At 45.6% G+C, this 16,733-nt stretch overlaps 1 protein-coding gene across 9 annotated transcripts in view; it reads left to right on the top strand.

Annotated features, from left to right (window-relative positions):
* The window catches only part of SPAG9 (sperm associated antigen 9), a 160,675-nt gene extending 152,183 nt beyond the window's left edge, over positions 1-8,492 (top strand). For all 9 annotated transcript variants that reach the window (XM_042454552.1, XM_042454550.1, XM_042454543.1 and 6 more), the window contains 2 exons: positions 3,184-3,330; positions 4,880-8,492. In XM_042454552.1, the coding sequence (XP_042310486.1) occupies positions 3,184-3,330; positions 4,880-4,995 (263 nt within the window). In that variant the 3' untranslated portion in view covers positions 4,996-8,492. The remainder of the gene's footprint in view (positions 1-3,183; positions 3,331-4,879) is intronic.
* Positions 8,493-16,733: the final 8,241 nt, after the last annotated feature.

Here is a 16,733-nt window from a genome sequence, read left to right as displayed (position 1 = left end):
ATTGGCATGTCTTTCTCTATCCCAAAACCTCAGGCTCTTGTCACAACAGATGTGTTGGTGTCGGGATGGGATGTCCATCTAGGCAATCTCATTGTGGGAAGTCTTTGGTCTTCAGAAGAACAGAGCCTTCACATAAATGCTCTGAACTGCTGCTGTAGAAAAGGCGTTTATTTCCTTCAAAACTCTATTGAGAGGCAATATAGTGCAAATGTTGACCAACAACATCATGATCATGTATTACCTAAACAAGCAAGATGGTACCAGATCTCGTACCCTCCTTCTCCTCAGTTTGACTCTGGGACTGGTGCATTCAGAGAGACATCTTCATTTTCACTCTCCATCTTCCTGCCTTGCAGATGCTTTCAGTTGAAACCTGAATTCAAGCCACAGGTGGAGGCTCTATCTTGTGGTGCTGAAGCCCATTTTTCAGCAATGGGGTGTTCCCAACCAGAGCTTCTTGCTTTGCTCAGTGTGCAAATTTCTGTTCCAGGGTACATCAGGGCAGGTCACAAGGACATTTTTCCTGTTCAGTTGATACTACCTTGTCTGTTTGCCTCCGCTCCATTCCTTCTTCTGACCAGAGTTGTTGCTAAACTCCGTTGGGACCATGGGCATCCTGATCACCCCATGATGGCAAAGACAGCCATGGTTCATGCATCTTCTTCATTTATCCCAAAGAGAGTATTTTTTTTGGTTGCCACACAGACCAGATATGACCATGTATGATGACTGGATCAGACACCCCAATCTCGATACTCTCCACTTGTTAGCGTGGAAGATCCTGCCCTAGATGCACTATTGGTTGCAATGAGAGAGCGTATCAGTGCTGCTCATTAACCTTTGACCAGACAGTTGTACAACACAAGTGGAAGAACTTTGCTGACTTTCTACTTCCATGGTCAATTGATGAAGCTGAAGCTACTCTTACATGTGTGTTGGAATTTCTACTTTCTTTGTTGAATTGAGGCCTCTCATTCTCTTTGATTCATTGTTATTTGGTTACCATTTCAGCATGTTTTGAGTTTCTTGGTAAACCATTTGTGTTTTACACATTCTTTGCTTAACAAGTTTTTAAAAGGATAGAAACACCTTCATTCTCTGGTGTTAGACCCAACACCCAAGTGGGCTTTGCGCTTGGCCAGCTTAGCAGCAGACCCTTAAAATTGATAGCAACATGTGATCTATGACTGATGTCATGGAAGACTATCTTTCTTGTTGCCATTGTAATTGCTAGGAGAGCTGGCAAACTTTGTGCCTTGTGGGTAGATGTCCCATACCTTCAGTTTCACCCAGACAGAGTTTTTGTTGAGATCTGGCATCATCTTCTTGTTGAAGTTGGTGTCATACTTTCATTTTAACCAAGACATTGTTCTATCTTCTTTGTTTCAAAACCCCACTTCAGGCTGTGAGAGGTGTTGGCATTGCCTCAGTGTACAGAGGGCTTTGGCTTTTTATGTGGACAGGACTGAAGCTTTGAAGAAAGGGACTGCCTGTCTCCTTGCAACACTTTTTGAAGAAGGTGGCATTGACTATCTGGTTGTCCTATGAACTGGCTTGAAAGGACCCTTCCCATTTGGGTTTGAGCCCACTTCATCAGGGCAGTTACCGAGTCCCAGCTTATGACTTTTATTTCACATTATAGAGTGGATGTGAGGTCTTGAGCTTATAACGTATTTAGGAAAGCTGTACTTCATTCCTTCACTGATTGTACTGTTAGAAAGTTTTCTCTGTACTGTATGGCTGAATACTGTACCTTTGCATCCAGTCTTATTTCCTATACTGTTGAATGCTGCCTTTTTACTGTTTTGTTGTGTGCCTTTGATTCCAGCCTTATTTAAGTACCGTATATTACTGTTTCAGGGATGCTGCCTTCCTTTGAAACCATTTGATTCTGTCATTCTTGTATGACATATTGAAGCAGAGGGCTGTTGTGCTTATGCTTGTTGACTGCATACATGTTTTCAGTAAAGTTTCATTGTTTGCGCCAACAGTTCAGTATCCTATGGAGTTGGCGGGTTTTGGCAGGATCCCTTTTAAAAGGGCTGGCAGAAGTGGATGGATCTACGGCCAAAACTCTTTAGAATGCTTTAGAACGCTCTGAAAGAGACTCTGTGCAGGTGCGGAATAACCCATTTGTGTGAGTTCACAGATAACCACTTGAAGAACTACAGTTAAAGGAATACAACCTGTCCACTCCATCCATGGGCCTATATTACATCATACCATAGGAAGACACATGTGGCCATTCCTGTGTTTCTTTCCAGTTTATTTAGTTGTTTTCTGTGTTCTAGGCCGAGGCTCTGTATCCTGTGTTAGCCACATGGGAGTTACCAAGTGAGAGGCAGCTCCTGTGCTAAATATTAAAACTTGTCCTTAGTTATGTACTTGCTTCGTTATTTCACTGCCTATTTCCAGTGGAATAGAGTCCTTTGTAATTTTTGCAGTAGCTCATGCTTCAAGGCATATAATCTCTTTTAAAAAATGATGATAATTTTACAAGCACAGTTAGGAGATTTTCACCAATAAAATCAAACACCCTAGCAGAAAAATAACCAAGAATTTTGCAGCACCTTAAAGTCTTGACACATTTTGCTTGGCATAAGCTTTCCTGGACAGTGGCCTTGTTGTATCTGAAGAAGTGGGCTGTAGTTTATAGAAGCTTATGCGAAATAACATTTCTTATTCTTTAAGGTGTCTCAAGACTGTTCTTGCTGCAGCAGACTAACATAATTGCCCATCAGGGAAGTCCAGTAGTGAGGACGAGACGTTTTAAATTTTTCAGTCTCTGAAAAATTTCAGTGGCGCAGTGGTTAAATGCCTATACCGCAGCCATTCACTCAAAACCACAAGGTTGCGAGTTCAAGACCAGCAAAAGGGCCCAAACTCGACTCAGGCTTGCATCCTTCCGAGGTCGCTAAAATGAGTACCCAGACTGTTGGGGGCAAATTAGCTTACTTGCTAATTAGCTTACTTGCTGTTCACCGCTATGATCTCTGGAATAGCGGTATATAAATAAAACAAATTAATTATTATTGTTGTTGTTGTTGTAAGGAGATGTTAATTCTGTGGGAATATTAAGTATGCTTGTGTTCTTTGTTTTGCAAGCATCTATTTAATCACTTTGGGAGACGCATCCCCCCCCCCATAAAATGCAATTCTTTTTATCTTCTTTCTCTCATCTAGGTCAGGTGATCTGTCCCCAGACAGGAGGAGGCCCAGAACTGTCCAGTGATAAAGCTACCCTTTCTGCCCAAGAATCACACAGCCAGGTTCCTTTAAAATCTATGTTGGTGATAAGCGGAGGAGAAGGGTACATTGATTTCAGGATGGGTAGGTATCTTAAAGTAGCTAAATAGTCCTGCTTATTAGATTAGTAAAACTACTGAAAAGTAGTATGGTTTATGATTTTTTTTTCTTCTTGAATGGCAAATTAATTTGAGGTTTCCTTAAATTTTCTTTACCTATATTTTTGTATTTGATCATGTTATGGAAAACTGGTCCTGGGTCAGTGCCTTCTAGACTGACTTAAAAATCAAAAACAATTGTTTGTCTGTCTGAAGGGAGAAAGGTCTGCCCTAGCCCAGTGTTATCAACAAGAATTGGGTTTTACTTTCATCTACTCTCTGCAGTCTTAGAATACAACTACAGTTGCTCCTCCTAATGCATGGAACTGAGATCTGCTCCCTTGAATATATGTGGTGGCGTGACTTCGCTATTTGCAATGGTGAGTGCGCCCAGTGCACACACCCTTGCCATGCACACAGGGGCGTGCTCCATTCAAGCCTATGGAGCTTGATGAAGCACGAGACTCTGTTTTTGCAGGGGGGTTCTGAAATGGATCCCCTGCGAAAACAGAGGTCCAACTGTAATTTACTTTATTTTCATGCAACTTCACAATAGGCTGTTGGAAACCAAGCTGATCTTATTGGTAGAGGCCTGCCTCATGTATTGCTTTGTTGTCCCCTAGGTTCTGTTGCCTAATGAAGCTAGAGCAGGCATATGCAGGATGGTTCCTTTCCTATGTCTTGAATTAGAATCCCTCACCATGGTCATTTTGTTTGGGCCTTATGTGAATTGTAATTGTACGGAAGGCACAGGTTGCCTTTCTCTATTTTAGAGTGAGGCAGAGCTGAAGATCATAATGTGGTTTTATATCATCTGTGAAGTCAGAGGTGGTCTTTTCTTGTGAATTGTTACCTGTTCTTTAACTATATCATTGCAGGAATGGAGGGAAGCAGAAAGTAACAGATGCTAAGAATGTGAGCTTTTATAAAAATATTTATCCTGCAATTCAATATATTTTGAGAATTTAACATTTTCTTGAACTGCAGGAGTAGGTGACAGTTATTTTATTTGTTATACATATACATATACATATACATTCATTCATTCCCAGAGCTGGGACTATATCTGAAGGTCTCAGAGTTGCTTGCCATAAAATTATTTTAAATTAATAAGTAATTACAACAATTCTGTACTAAATATTTTGTCAAAAAACACATATTTTATATCTGGTTTAAAGAGTTTTAAATAGTGCAACCATAAAATACCCACAGCCTGGAAAAAAATAATTTAGGCCCAAAGACTTTAATAAAAATCCAAGTTCTAACTTGGCTCTGCAATTATCCTATTGTTGGTGCCAGTTGGCACCAACTTCAACTAGAGTGCCACTGAAGAGAAGGCTCTTTCCCATGTTGTTCCACAATGTATTTCTCCTACTGGTGGAACACAGAGCAGACCATCCTCTAAACCTCACATCTCAGGTAGGCATATATAGTTCCTGTTAATCTCAAAATTTTAATAGGGAATTGCATTCCTCCATCATAATTTCTTCTAGCATGTCAACCTGCTCATCTACGTTATTCTGTCTTGCATCCAGGTGATGAAGTTGGTGAATCGGAACTCCTGGGAGAGGCACTGCCACTAGAGCCTTCTGTAGCCAAAGCTGAGAGAAGCCATCTGATAGTGTGGCAAGTTATGTGTGGCAGTGAATGAGCCCCCTGAAAAGCAGCTTGAGACAGCAAATGCCTTTGCATGTCTTTGGATTTTGTTTTATTTTTGTGGATCCCATTTCACTGCATAAAGTTTTTGCTTTGCCATTTTACTTTATATCACAACCTCTCAAACCTTAACAATATGGAAATTAACTTCTGCTGTTTTACTGCATCAGTGTTACATAGCAAGAACAAAGCAGTTTCCCTAAACAGAGATATATTGTACTTACTCTTTCAAATGTAGGTTCCTGTAGTCCTCTATGCAGTCTGTAATAGAATTTGTTTCCTTCCACTTGTACCACAATTTGAGGTTAAAATTTAGAACAAACATTTTGAATTCATCGCCACAACAATTATTGAGTAAAACAGCAAAGTTGTTTCCAGAATAGCATTTTTTAAATATCGGATGAATTATATTCACATTATATTCTGTGTATTTAGTGAGGGCTAAAATAAGTTGCAGGTCTTTATTTTTTCATTTCTAAATCCTACCAATCTTGTTTACTTTGGTATACTGAATGTCCTTTGTTCATATCAAGATCCCTGAGATGGCGAGAAGAAGATTCAGAAATATGCTGATGATAAGTTTTCATATTGCTAATAGCACTAAAATGAGAAATAATGTCCTTAAAAATGACACTTGTGGTATTTTGTGGGAGAAATAATTCTCCATTTTCCTTACTTGAGAATTCTTGGAAATATTCTGATTAATTTCAAAAGACATTCTTAGAATGATGCAGTCTTCTCTTACAGGCCTTGAGCAGAACATAGGTTACGCTTGCACACCTACTATCTTGGATCTTAACTGGTCATTCATGGCACTTGATGTAGAGGGACTCAAAGAGGGAACAAAGTAGCTGAGCACTGTAACTTTAGAAGCCAACAGTGAAGGGAAACAATCCTTAGTTAACTCTTTTAAAAATATATTTCATAGCCCATTTACCTAGTGAAAATGTGAGAGATTTTTCTTCCGTGGGCGAGTTGCAGGTCACAAGCATTCAGGTAATCACTGACATTAATGGGACAGCACCACTATATGAGGTCTGGGAGTCTCTATTTCATGAGAAAACATGAAATAACACCAAAAACACTAATTCTGTCTCCTCACTATAAACTTTGGGTTGAGTGTCATCCTTTGCTCCTGAATACCCAGTTGATGGCAAACAAAGTTGAATGCTATATTTTTAATTCTTCAAAAGGTGTATCAGCTTCCCAGTCTTTTATTTCTTGGAAATTATGGATTAAAATCATAACATTTGGGTGTTGCCCACCAAGACAGTTGGTCTATTCCCATTACATGGGAGCAGATAATATTTAAATGACAGAATAGCAAAATTTCAAAGCAGTTTCAAATGACAACTTAAAAAACACTAGAAACCATATTGAAAAACTGCCTAAAATTTTTTATGCAATAGGAGCAGTTTGAAATCTGTCAAGAAAACATGTATTTATATATATTATATATATAATATACATACTCATTTTTTAAAATCATGTTGAGCTGAAGTCTATTGTGTAAATATTTATTTAGGCAGCTTTTTAAAAAATGAATGAGCATCTTAACCTGAAAATCAGTCAAATTCAATTCAGAACTATTCATTATAGATTTATATGTATAAATACTTTTTAAGCATCATATTTTGTACAAAACTGATAGGTTCTGATAACTGTGTATTTAAACCATGAGCTATGTGGCTAAATTATTGAATGTTTAATTTTTGGACAGTAGATTCTTTCCCTTCAATAGGTCAAAAGTGATAATTGATCACAGGTTTTTTTTTTACAAAAAATATTAAACTGATTTAACTATATTAGAAAACCTAAGAAAATGAACTGTCATCTAAAAGCAGTATGGAAGGTCCAAAGAAGCTTGGGGTTTTAAACAAATCATTGTTGTTCAAATTGTGCCCCAGGCATGTGCACATACAAAAGGCTCCAGTATGGAAGAATACATGTGTCAAAGAAAGATTATTCTGTAATGCCCTCCACGAATTCTGTGAGCTGTATGTGCCCTCTGGTAATATTGGGTATCCAAGTAAAATGCCTGCTATCTCTTCACAGATGAATGAGCCCATCACCTTTGTTGTCTTTTCTGGGCTCCATAAATTGATAGTTTTTTTTTTTTAATTGGAATATTTTCTCCTGATCTTTCTTGGGTGGTTGAATTGCCACATTCGTTTTCTTGGGAAAAGATAGAAAAATGTTTTTTTTTAATTTATTTTAAAAACAGTGAGTAAACTATTTCTCTGAAGTGCTTCACTGCTGTCAGACAACAGATGCGTCTGGATAGCATGTTTAATGACTTGCCAGATGTATTGAGTAAATTGCCATTCTGTTTTCATGGAATCAATTGCTGTTCACAGCAAAAAAGACAAGAGTTCAACAGAGACTATTACATGTGCAAAGAAGGGACTGACATACATTCACCTGTCCCTCTTCATTTTTAAATGTATCCCTGTCCTAAGAGTAGCAGATTTAGAAGATGGGTGTCATCACCATTCACTAAAATGTATGCACTCCCTGTTCAGAGCACTTTTAATGGTAGATGATAAAGCTCACTAAATCTCATGCATCAAACGATTGCCTAAAAAAAAAAATCTGTTTTGAGAATGTCTTATGTATCATGTACTCATAGTTCTAAAATCAGGAGTGGGAATGAATCTCTTGATATTTAACAGCTTTCGTTAATAGTTTGAGAGACCATTTCAAGCACAAAAAATATGCAGCACATGATTTGTCTGGGTAAATGTGTCTTGCATGGAAAAAGGTAAAATGAAGTTTATATATCCTGCCATATTGTTCATTTCTTGTAAGGTCTTCCTTCGTTTGGATCAGTTAGAGTTGACAGAGTGTAGGCACTTTATCATAGGCTGCCTTAGTAACTAAGAAATGTTTTATAATCTTCTAATATTGCTAACTGTTCTAAAAAACATGGTGTCCTGAAGAAAATGTTTAATTGAATATTTATTTCCATGTGAGTATTACGAAAGTTACCAAAGGATTGATACTGACTTGGCACTCTTGCAGTTGACCCTGTGTGTACAGGATCATGTAAAGATCCTTAGTTTGTAAAAATGACAGAGTGAAAAACACAGTTCTTTGTGGATGCTGACTTCATTTTCCTAACAGGGTTATGCCATATTGTAACAAACCTATATTGCACCTCAAAAACATTTTTCTGTACACTAGATATTTTTCTTTTCTCTAACAATTTCATTACTGCACACTTCTTAATATTTTAAACATGTTTTAAAACATTTTATGGTCATTAATTTTTTGAAAATGTTGTCTAGACACTTTATGCTGAATTTTACTTGCCTCTGTAACCTTGAGATGGATACTGCAGCATTAAACTTGCTGTCTGTTTAAAACTTGAGGCTTCTTTTCTGTGAGCCAGAAAGCTCATATAGCAGTGAAGTTATTTCAGTATTTATTATTGAATCCTTGGGGATTCAGAATGTAACTTTGTACATGAAATATATATAAATATGTATATGAAATACACACTTGTTTTGGTGTCTTTTTTTACTTTCCTGTTGTGAAAATAGATTGTAGTTATATGGTGAAAATAGCCTTCCTGCTAAACCAATGCAAGGCTTGCTACATACGAGTTTTTGTAGTGTGTCACATACTCAGCAATTTCCATTTTGTGTAGTTTAGGAGATGTGGGCAATCTCCTTACTTAGTCAAACTGGACGTATGTGAAATCATCGTAACATTAATGTGTGAAAAGAAAGATAAAGCATCAGTCATTTCTAAATATTGGTGAAATATGTAAGGTCCATGTGCATGAATGAAAAAGGATTCATGTCATCATTTGATGCTCTGTATTCTGTATTCTGTGTTGTGTCTTTTGCATTTGGTCTCCTACCACATACCTTTCCTCACCATGATCTCAGTGTAATTAGGTCAGCATGCAACTAATTCAAAAGCCTACTAGCTATCCATCTTTCAACCTGCAGGATTTCTCCTCATTGTCAAGATTAGAGGACCCAGTTTCCAATAACCAAGACAGCATTGTAGTGTAGTAGAAACTAGAGACTTATTCTGGGTATCAAGACAGAGTTTCCCGTCCTGGGTTCAGTGTCAGAACTGATAAAGTTCTTCTTCCTCGTGGTCTCTGTGAATCATACAAATGGGTTTCACTGCGCCTGCGCAGTGCTGCTCGGAACCTACTGGAATCACTGGGCAGAGTTTACTCTGCAACATATTGAAACTTTTTGGCGGTAACTCCGCCCACCCGTTATAAGGCCCCTGCCTTCCCGCTCTTTTCCCCAGTTCCTTTTTTCCGCCGCGCTAGCTGCTTCAGGGAACTTTCGCTTGCTTCGCTTGCTTGGAATCACTTTCGTTTTTTGACCTCGGACTGTACTCTTGACCATTCTTTGTCTCCCGCCCCTGGTAACTTCGGACTTTCGGACTGTTGACCTCGTTTCGGATTCTCCTCTGGCTTTGATGACCTCGAAGATGCCTGAACCCTTCAAGAAGTGCGACATTTGTGGGGGCAAGGTGCCCGTCCAGGACCCGCACTCCTCCTGCCTGCTGTGCCTTGGCAAGAACCATGATACCAAGGCCTGCCTGCTCTGCAGATCCCTCTCATCTCAGGCCCGGAAGAACCGTGAGTCCCGGCTCACTTCGGCGATTGCCCTCGACAAGGTACAAGAGGGGGGTTCGCGGTCATCCTCTGTCCCGCCTTCCGCGCCCCCCGCCTCATCTTCTCGGGCCAGTGTGTCCAGTGTCACATCTGGAAAGGCCGCCGTCCCCAGTGTGGTGTGTGTCCTGGCCGGGACAATCCCTTCCACCACCTCCGATGTGGCCCGTGGCTCGAAACCGCCCAGCGCCACCGACGAACCCTCCAAGCGCCCCCACAAGTCTTCGGGGACTGAGCGTACCAAGCCGGCCTCCAAACCGACGAGGAGATCGGAGGGCTCGCATTCTAAGAGGGCTACCGAGCCAGAGGTCCATCTCGCCTCGCCTTCGTCTTCCAAGGCATCCAAGGCATCTTGCCACGCTCCGAAGCCTAAGGAGCTGGCTGTGCCTTCGGAAGGGGCAAAGTCTCCAAGGCCTTCCTCGTCGGCAGCGGCTGCTGTCCTCCTAGACCTCCCGGACAATCCGTTCTTCCCAGCGGAGGAGGTTCCCAGACCTGGGAAGAAGAGGCATCACGACAAGTCGGGTCGTGATCCTGCCCCGAAGAAGTCCAAGTCTTCCAGGGATCGGCCCACCACCGACCCACCGAAGACAAAGGACAAGAAGCGCTCCGCTTCTAAACAGGCCCGCGCTTCCACTTCGACAGCTCCACGCGATCCGGAGCCGACGCCGGGGGGTCGACGGACTCCGGTACCGGACACTCCACCGCCTCTGCCCACCATGGACTTTGTCCACGGGACGGACGACACCGTTCTCCCTCGCTCGCTAGAACACCGGTCGCCTTCCCATTCTGGAACCGACAACGATGAAGACCAGCCCCGCGGGCATGGGATACCGGACCTGTTCTTTGATACGCAATCGGGCCGGTATTATTTGTCGGTTTCGGAGTACAGAGCGATGAAAGAGTTCACCAGGCTGAACCCCCATCCTGCAGACCAAGGCACCCCATCCAGATCGGTCCCGACCGTATCTGTCTACGAGAGATCGCCATCTCCACCTCGCAGGCGCTCGCGATCCTCGACGGACCTCGTTCCAACCCGTCCGAGATCCCAGGTCAGAGTGACGGACCCCCTCTCCTCTGATCTGGACTCCGACGAGGAACCCTTGCTTCCGTCTGAAGCACCTTCGGACGAAGATGTCCTCTCGGGGCCGGCCTTGCCCCAGAGGATGCATAATCCGGAGCCGTCTTCCCCGTCGGACGACGTCCGGTCCTTCACCGAACATGTCGTCAAGATGGCGAGGGCTCTCGACATCGAGCTCGCCTCCGCGGAAGACCACGCTGAGGACCCGGTTGAGTGTCGGGTGCACGGACGAGTGCCTACTCCACCTTGTCTGCCTCTCCTTCCGTCGCTCCAGACCATCGTGAAGAGGTCCTTGGACTCCCCGGCCACCCTGTCGGCGCCCTCCCGCAAGGTAGAGTCGCTTTACAGAGTCGCCCTGGCGAGCTGTCCTTGGTTGGCCGACCACCCCAGGCCGAACTCTGCCATCGTGGAGGGAGCCCAACACAGCTTTGTTCCGAAGCAGGCGACCTCCCCTGTCGACCGGGAGGCGAAAAAGGTGGACGGACTGGCCAAGAAGGCCTACTCAGCATCGGCCCTTGGGGTCAAGGCTGCCAATTACACCGCCTGCATGGGGGCCTACATCCAGACCCTCATGGAACGGATCTCCCCCCTCATCCCGGACGTTCCGGATGACATCCAGAGGCAGCTGGTGGAGATCAGGGATGAGACTCATTCCATCGGGAGTTGGCTCATCACCACTTCCAGGAATATGGCAGACTGCTCAGGGAGGGCCATGTCCGCATCCATGGCACTTCGACGCCACGCCTGGTTGAGGGCCTCGGACCTCAACCCCACGGTCAGGGCGGCCATCGAGGACATGCCCCTCGACGGGACCGGGCTCTTCCATGCCGAGACCGACGACCGCCTGAACAGGAAGTTCAGGATGAAGGCGGCGGTGAAGAAGCATGGCATGTCTTCGGCACCGGCTTCTCCGTTCCGGAAGCGTCAGCGCCCGTGGCAGCCGCAAGGTCAGTCACAGGGGACCTTCTCCCGGGATCGGCAGTCCCAGCAGCAGGGCTCCCAGAGACACCGCTTCCCCTCGCAGTCTTCCTCCTCCTCTGGCCGTCGCAACTTCCCGCCTCGGTACCGCAAGTCCCGCCGGCAGGACACCGACCAGGGGAAGAAGAGAACCTGAAGGGACGCAGCGCGCTTCGTCTCTCCTTCACCCCTCTTCTTTTTGGACATTCTGAGGCCCTATGTTAACACCTGGGCCTCTATAACATCAGACTCGTGGGTTCTCAACATCGTCCGTAGGGGTTATGCCCTCGAGTTCAAAGAGCTCCCTCCAACTGGAGCCTTCATGTCCACTCCCCCCTCGGACACCCTTCTCGACGAAGTGCGCGCCTTGCTTGGTAAAGGGGCAATCTCCCCTTTGCCGCCCGACCAATGTCCTCGGGCCTTTTTCTCCAGGTACTTCATGGTACCGAAAGCGGATGGGGGCATCAGGCCCATCCTGGACTTGAGACAATTGAACTTGTTCCTGGATTACCGCCGTTTTCGAATGGTAACCTTGGCTTCCATTCTGCCTCTGCTTCACCAGGGCCTGTGGTTTGCGACCGTCGACCTGAAGGACGCCTATTTCCACATCGGGATCCAAGAGTCCCACCGGAGATTCCTCGCCTTCGCTGTCGGCTCCACCTCGTACCACTACAACGTGCTTCCTTTCGGCTTGGCCATGGCTCCACGAGTCTTCACAAAGTGCATGGCACCGGTGGTGGCATACCTTCATCAGAAGGGCTTCATGGTCTTTCCCTACCTGGACGACTGGCTGTTTGCAGCCAAATCCCAAGGCGAGCTGCAGGAGGCAGTCTCCTTCGCCTTGCGCCTCCTGGACTCCCTCGGGCTGGTCGTCAACAGGGAAAAGTCCCACTTCACACCGACCAGGCAGGTCAAGTTCATCGGGGCCATCTTCGACTCCGAAAACTGCTTAGCCTTCCTCCCTCCGGACCGGTTTCAGGCTCTGACAACGTCCCTCAGGCCGTGCATCTCCCACAGAAGGGTGAGAGCCAGAGACGTCCAAGTCGCCCTAGGCCACATGGCATCGACAACATTCGTCACCCCTTGGGCAAGACTTTGTCTTCGGCCTCTTCAATCCTGGTTCCTCTCGGTCTTCTCCCCGTTAGAGGACCCCCCGTCCAAGTGGCTCACGGTACCGAGACCGGTAGCCGCCTCCCTCAGATGGTGGTTCGACAGCTGCAACGTCTGTACCGGGATGCCCTTTCATCAACCCCAGGCACAACTGACTCTGACAACCGATACGTCCCTGGAGGGATGGGGCGCTCACCTGCTCGACTTGGTTGTCAAAGACAGGTGGTCCGCACAAGACAAGCTTCTCCACATCAACGCTTTGGAGATGCTCGCAGTGGAGAAGGCTTTGAGGGTGTTCGAGTTCGCTGTCACAGGAAGAGTGGTCCTCCTGAGGACGGACAACACCACCGTGATGTACTACATCAACAAGCAAGGTGGTACCAGGTCCAGGACCCTGTTCGGCCTCACGCTCCGCATCTGGGACTGGTGCATCCAGAGACGCGTCCTCCTCCAGGCGATTCACCTTCCCGGGGAGGACAACGAGCTGGCAGACCGCCTCAGCAGATCTCCCTCGGTGTGCCACGAGTGGAGGCTCCATCCCGAGACGGTCAGCGACCTCTTCGATCGGTGGGGAACCCCCCGTATCGACCTCTTCGCGACCAGGTGGAACAGCCACTGCCCCCAGTTCTGCTCCAGGAAGCGAATGGACGGATCCCTCGGAGACGCGTTCGCCTTCCTCTGGACGGGGGGGCTTCTCTACGCTTTCCCTCCGTTCCCGCTCATCATCAGGGTGGTGTCCAAAATGACAGTGGACCGCTCGCATGCGATCCTGATCACCCCGTGGTGGCCGAGACAGCCCTGGCTCACATCCCTTCTTCACCTCTCCAGGAGATGCTTCCTCCGCCTCGACCCTTGCCCGGACCTGCTGTCGATCCAGAACGGACGGATTCTCCACCCGGACATCGAGAGCCTGCTGCTGGTAGCCTGGAGGATACAGCCCTGACTGCCCTGCCGGAGTCGGTGAGGACGGTGATAACCTTCCACCCAGCGGTCTTATGCCCTGAAATGGAGGAGGTTTAGCCTCTTCCTTGACCAAAAGGGCTTGTCTCCTGTTCAGGTGTCCACTCCAGTGGTGCTGGAGTTTTTGATGGCACTCTTGGATGAGGGACTGTCCCTCACATCCATCAAATGCTACCTCTCTGCCATTTGTGCCAAATACCAGTTCGGGGGGAGGGTTTCTTTCATCAAGGACCCCTTGGTGAAGGGGTTCCTGAAGGGTTGTGCCAACCTGTATCCTCCTGTGTCGGTACCTACACCGGCTTGGAGCCTGGAGACGGTACTGTCTGCCCTCCAACCAAGCCCTTTGAACCGATGGCCACAGCGGACTTGAGACTACTGACTTGGAAAACCGCTTTTCTTGTGGCCATCACCTCTGCCCGCCATGCGGGCGAACTCTGTGCCTTACGGAGAGACCAGCCATTCCTGAGGTTCCACAAGGACAAGGTGGTCCTCCGTACGGACATTACCTTCTTGCCTAAGGTAGTGTCTGCTTTCCACATGTGCCAGGACATTGTGTTGCCCACTCTCGCATCCAGCCTGACGTCGGATGCGGAGCGACGCCTTCACTCTCTTGATGTCAGGAGAGCACTGGCATTTTATTTGGACAGAACTGCTGCCTCCAGTCGGTCCGAGAGACTTTTCCAATGCTACTCGGAACCGAAGAAGGGGTTGCCCGTTTCGGCGCAGAGGTTTTCCAAATGGGTGGCTGGTACCATCCACCTCTGCTATGAACTGTTGGGCAAACCTCCCCCTGGCAGGTTTCGGTCCCATTCCACAAGGTCAGTGGCAGCATCCTCCGCATTCCTGTCGGGGATTCCTTTGGAGGATGTCTGCAAGGCTGCTGTCTGGTCCCAACCTCTAACTTTTATTAAACACTACAGGTTGGACACCAGGGCCATCCGAGACGCAGCTTTCGGGAGGGCTGTGTTGGTTTCAGGGTTGCATTGATTGCACTACTGATGGTTTGTGTTTCAGTGCTTATGTACAGGTGTCACTGTGTTCACATCCTGTTGAATGTTGGTTGCACAATGTCTATGGGACCGGTCTTGCATGACCTCTGTTCCCTCCTCAGGTTTAGCAATGTTTGCTATGTTGACCTTTCATGAACAAAAGAGACTGACCCTTTTTTATGGTTCAAGGTGTTTATTATTGTAATAAAAATACCTTTGGTTCACCATAGCTTTAGTTTCAGGACACTCCCTCCGCCGCATACCTTAGCTTGTCAGTCTAAACCCATTTGTATGATTCGCAGAGACCACAAAGAAGAAGGACAGGTTGCTTACCTGTAACAGTATTTCTTCGAGTGGTCATCTGCGAATACATACAAATCCCACCTGTCCGTCCCCTCAGTGTCCTGCTCTCATTGGCTCTTTCCATCGCCTGCTTGGCGGAAAAATTGCGGAACTGGGGAAAAGAGCGGGAAGGCAGGGGCCTTATAACGGGTGGGTGGAGTTACCGCCAAAAAGTTTCAATATGTTGCAGAGTAAACTCTGCCCAGTGATTCCAGTAGGTTCCGAGCAGCACTGCGCAGGCGCAGTGAAGCCCATTTGTATGTATTCACAGATGACCACTCGAAGAAATACTGTTACAGGTAAGCAACCTGTCCTTCCTCGGACTATCAGAAATACATTCCCATCCTCCAGCGCCCCTTTGATTCAGATCAAAAGGCCCTTCATGTTTCCCTCCTTCCCCTCCTGTGTTATTTTATCTCCCTGGAAAAAGATCATCCCTGTTTCACAGCTCAGACCCATGGCAGGAAGATTGGGGTACAACTTTCCGCCACTGGCTATCTGCCCCTCCAGTTTGTTTTCCAGTGGTGGATTTAACATAATTGATATCCCTTCTCAATAACCAATATAATATACAGAATTAAATCACCATATCACCATGCCCTCATATCCATCCCATCATGTTTAAATATTTGAAGGGATGTCATGCTGAGGATGGAGCAAGTTTGTTTTCTGTAGCTCCAGAGACTAGGACACAGATCAGTGGATGCAAACTACAGGAAAAAAAGGATCCACCTCAACATTAGGAAGAAAATGCTGACTGGAACACTCTCTCTTGGAATGTGGTGGAGCCTCCGGATGGCCAACTGTCAGGGGTGCTTTGTGAGTTTCAGCATCACAGGAGGTTGGACATGATGGCCCTTGAAATGTCTTCCAACTCTGATTCTATGAAGGATAACCAATATTTTAATCAGTCATAGAGCCACCTTTTCCTGTGATCATAAGAAGCCTTCTAGTTCTCTGAATGAAAGTGATGGTAAAACAGCATTGTAACCCTGTTATGACACTGTTCTACTTTGTAAAGTGGGATATACAACTTTTGGTTTTTGACCTCAGCACCTCCACCAGCATGGCCAATGATAAAGGGATTGTGGGAGCTATGTTCTAGAAATCTAAATGGCCAAAGTTTTCCTCTCTCCTGGTTTTTGAAGCAGATGGATCAGAATATGATTACAGTACTGTTTTATCATCACCAGAAATGTACATATACCACCAAGCATACTCTCACTGCTTTGCCTGAGGATGTCCAGAACTAGTGACTGGTGAGCAAGAACAGCCAAAGTTTTTGTAATTTGTTTTTGAGAAAAGGGGATTAGTACTTCTGGTAGAACAGCCTTTTGTCCAGGCCATTAAAGGTTAAAGTTTCCCCTGCAGAGAAATTATCACATTCATAGAAGCGTTTTCTTTTTCCAATAACTTCTATTGTTCAAGTAGGCCTGTTAATAATAGTTTTGTCAGTTCCCAGAAAATTGTTTCCATTTTCAGCATTTTACTAGTTTCTTACAGTTCTGTCAGCAGGCTCCAGTTTCTATTTTTTCCAAAAGTATTTCTACTAGTGCTTTGCCTTTGACATCATTTATTTTTATTGACTAGACCTTACATGCCAGAAATTAGCTGCTGATTCACAGCCTAAGAATGGATAGGATTTCCCTCATGAC

The sequence above is a fragment of the Sceloporus undulatus genome, chromosome 2 (genome assembly GCF_019175285.1).
Source record: "Sceloporus undulatus isolate JIND9_A2432 ecotype Alabama chromosome 2, SceUnd_v1.1, whole genome shotgun sequence".
Classification (NCBI taxonomy): Eukaryota; Metazoa; Chordata; class Lepidosauria; order Squamata; family Phrynosomatidae; genus Sceloporus; species Sceloporus undulatus.
The sequence above is the reverse complement of the archived record's forward strand: the minus strand, read 5'-3'. Positions and strand labels throughout refer to the sequence as shown.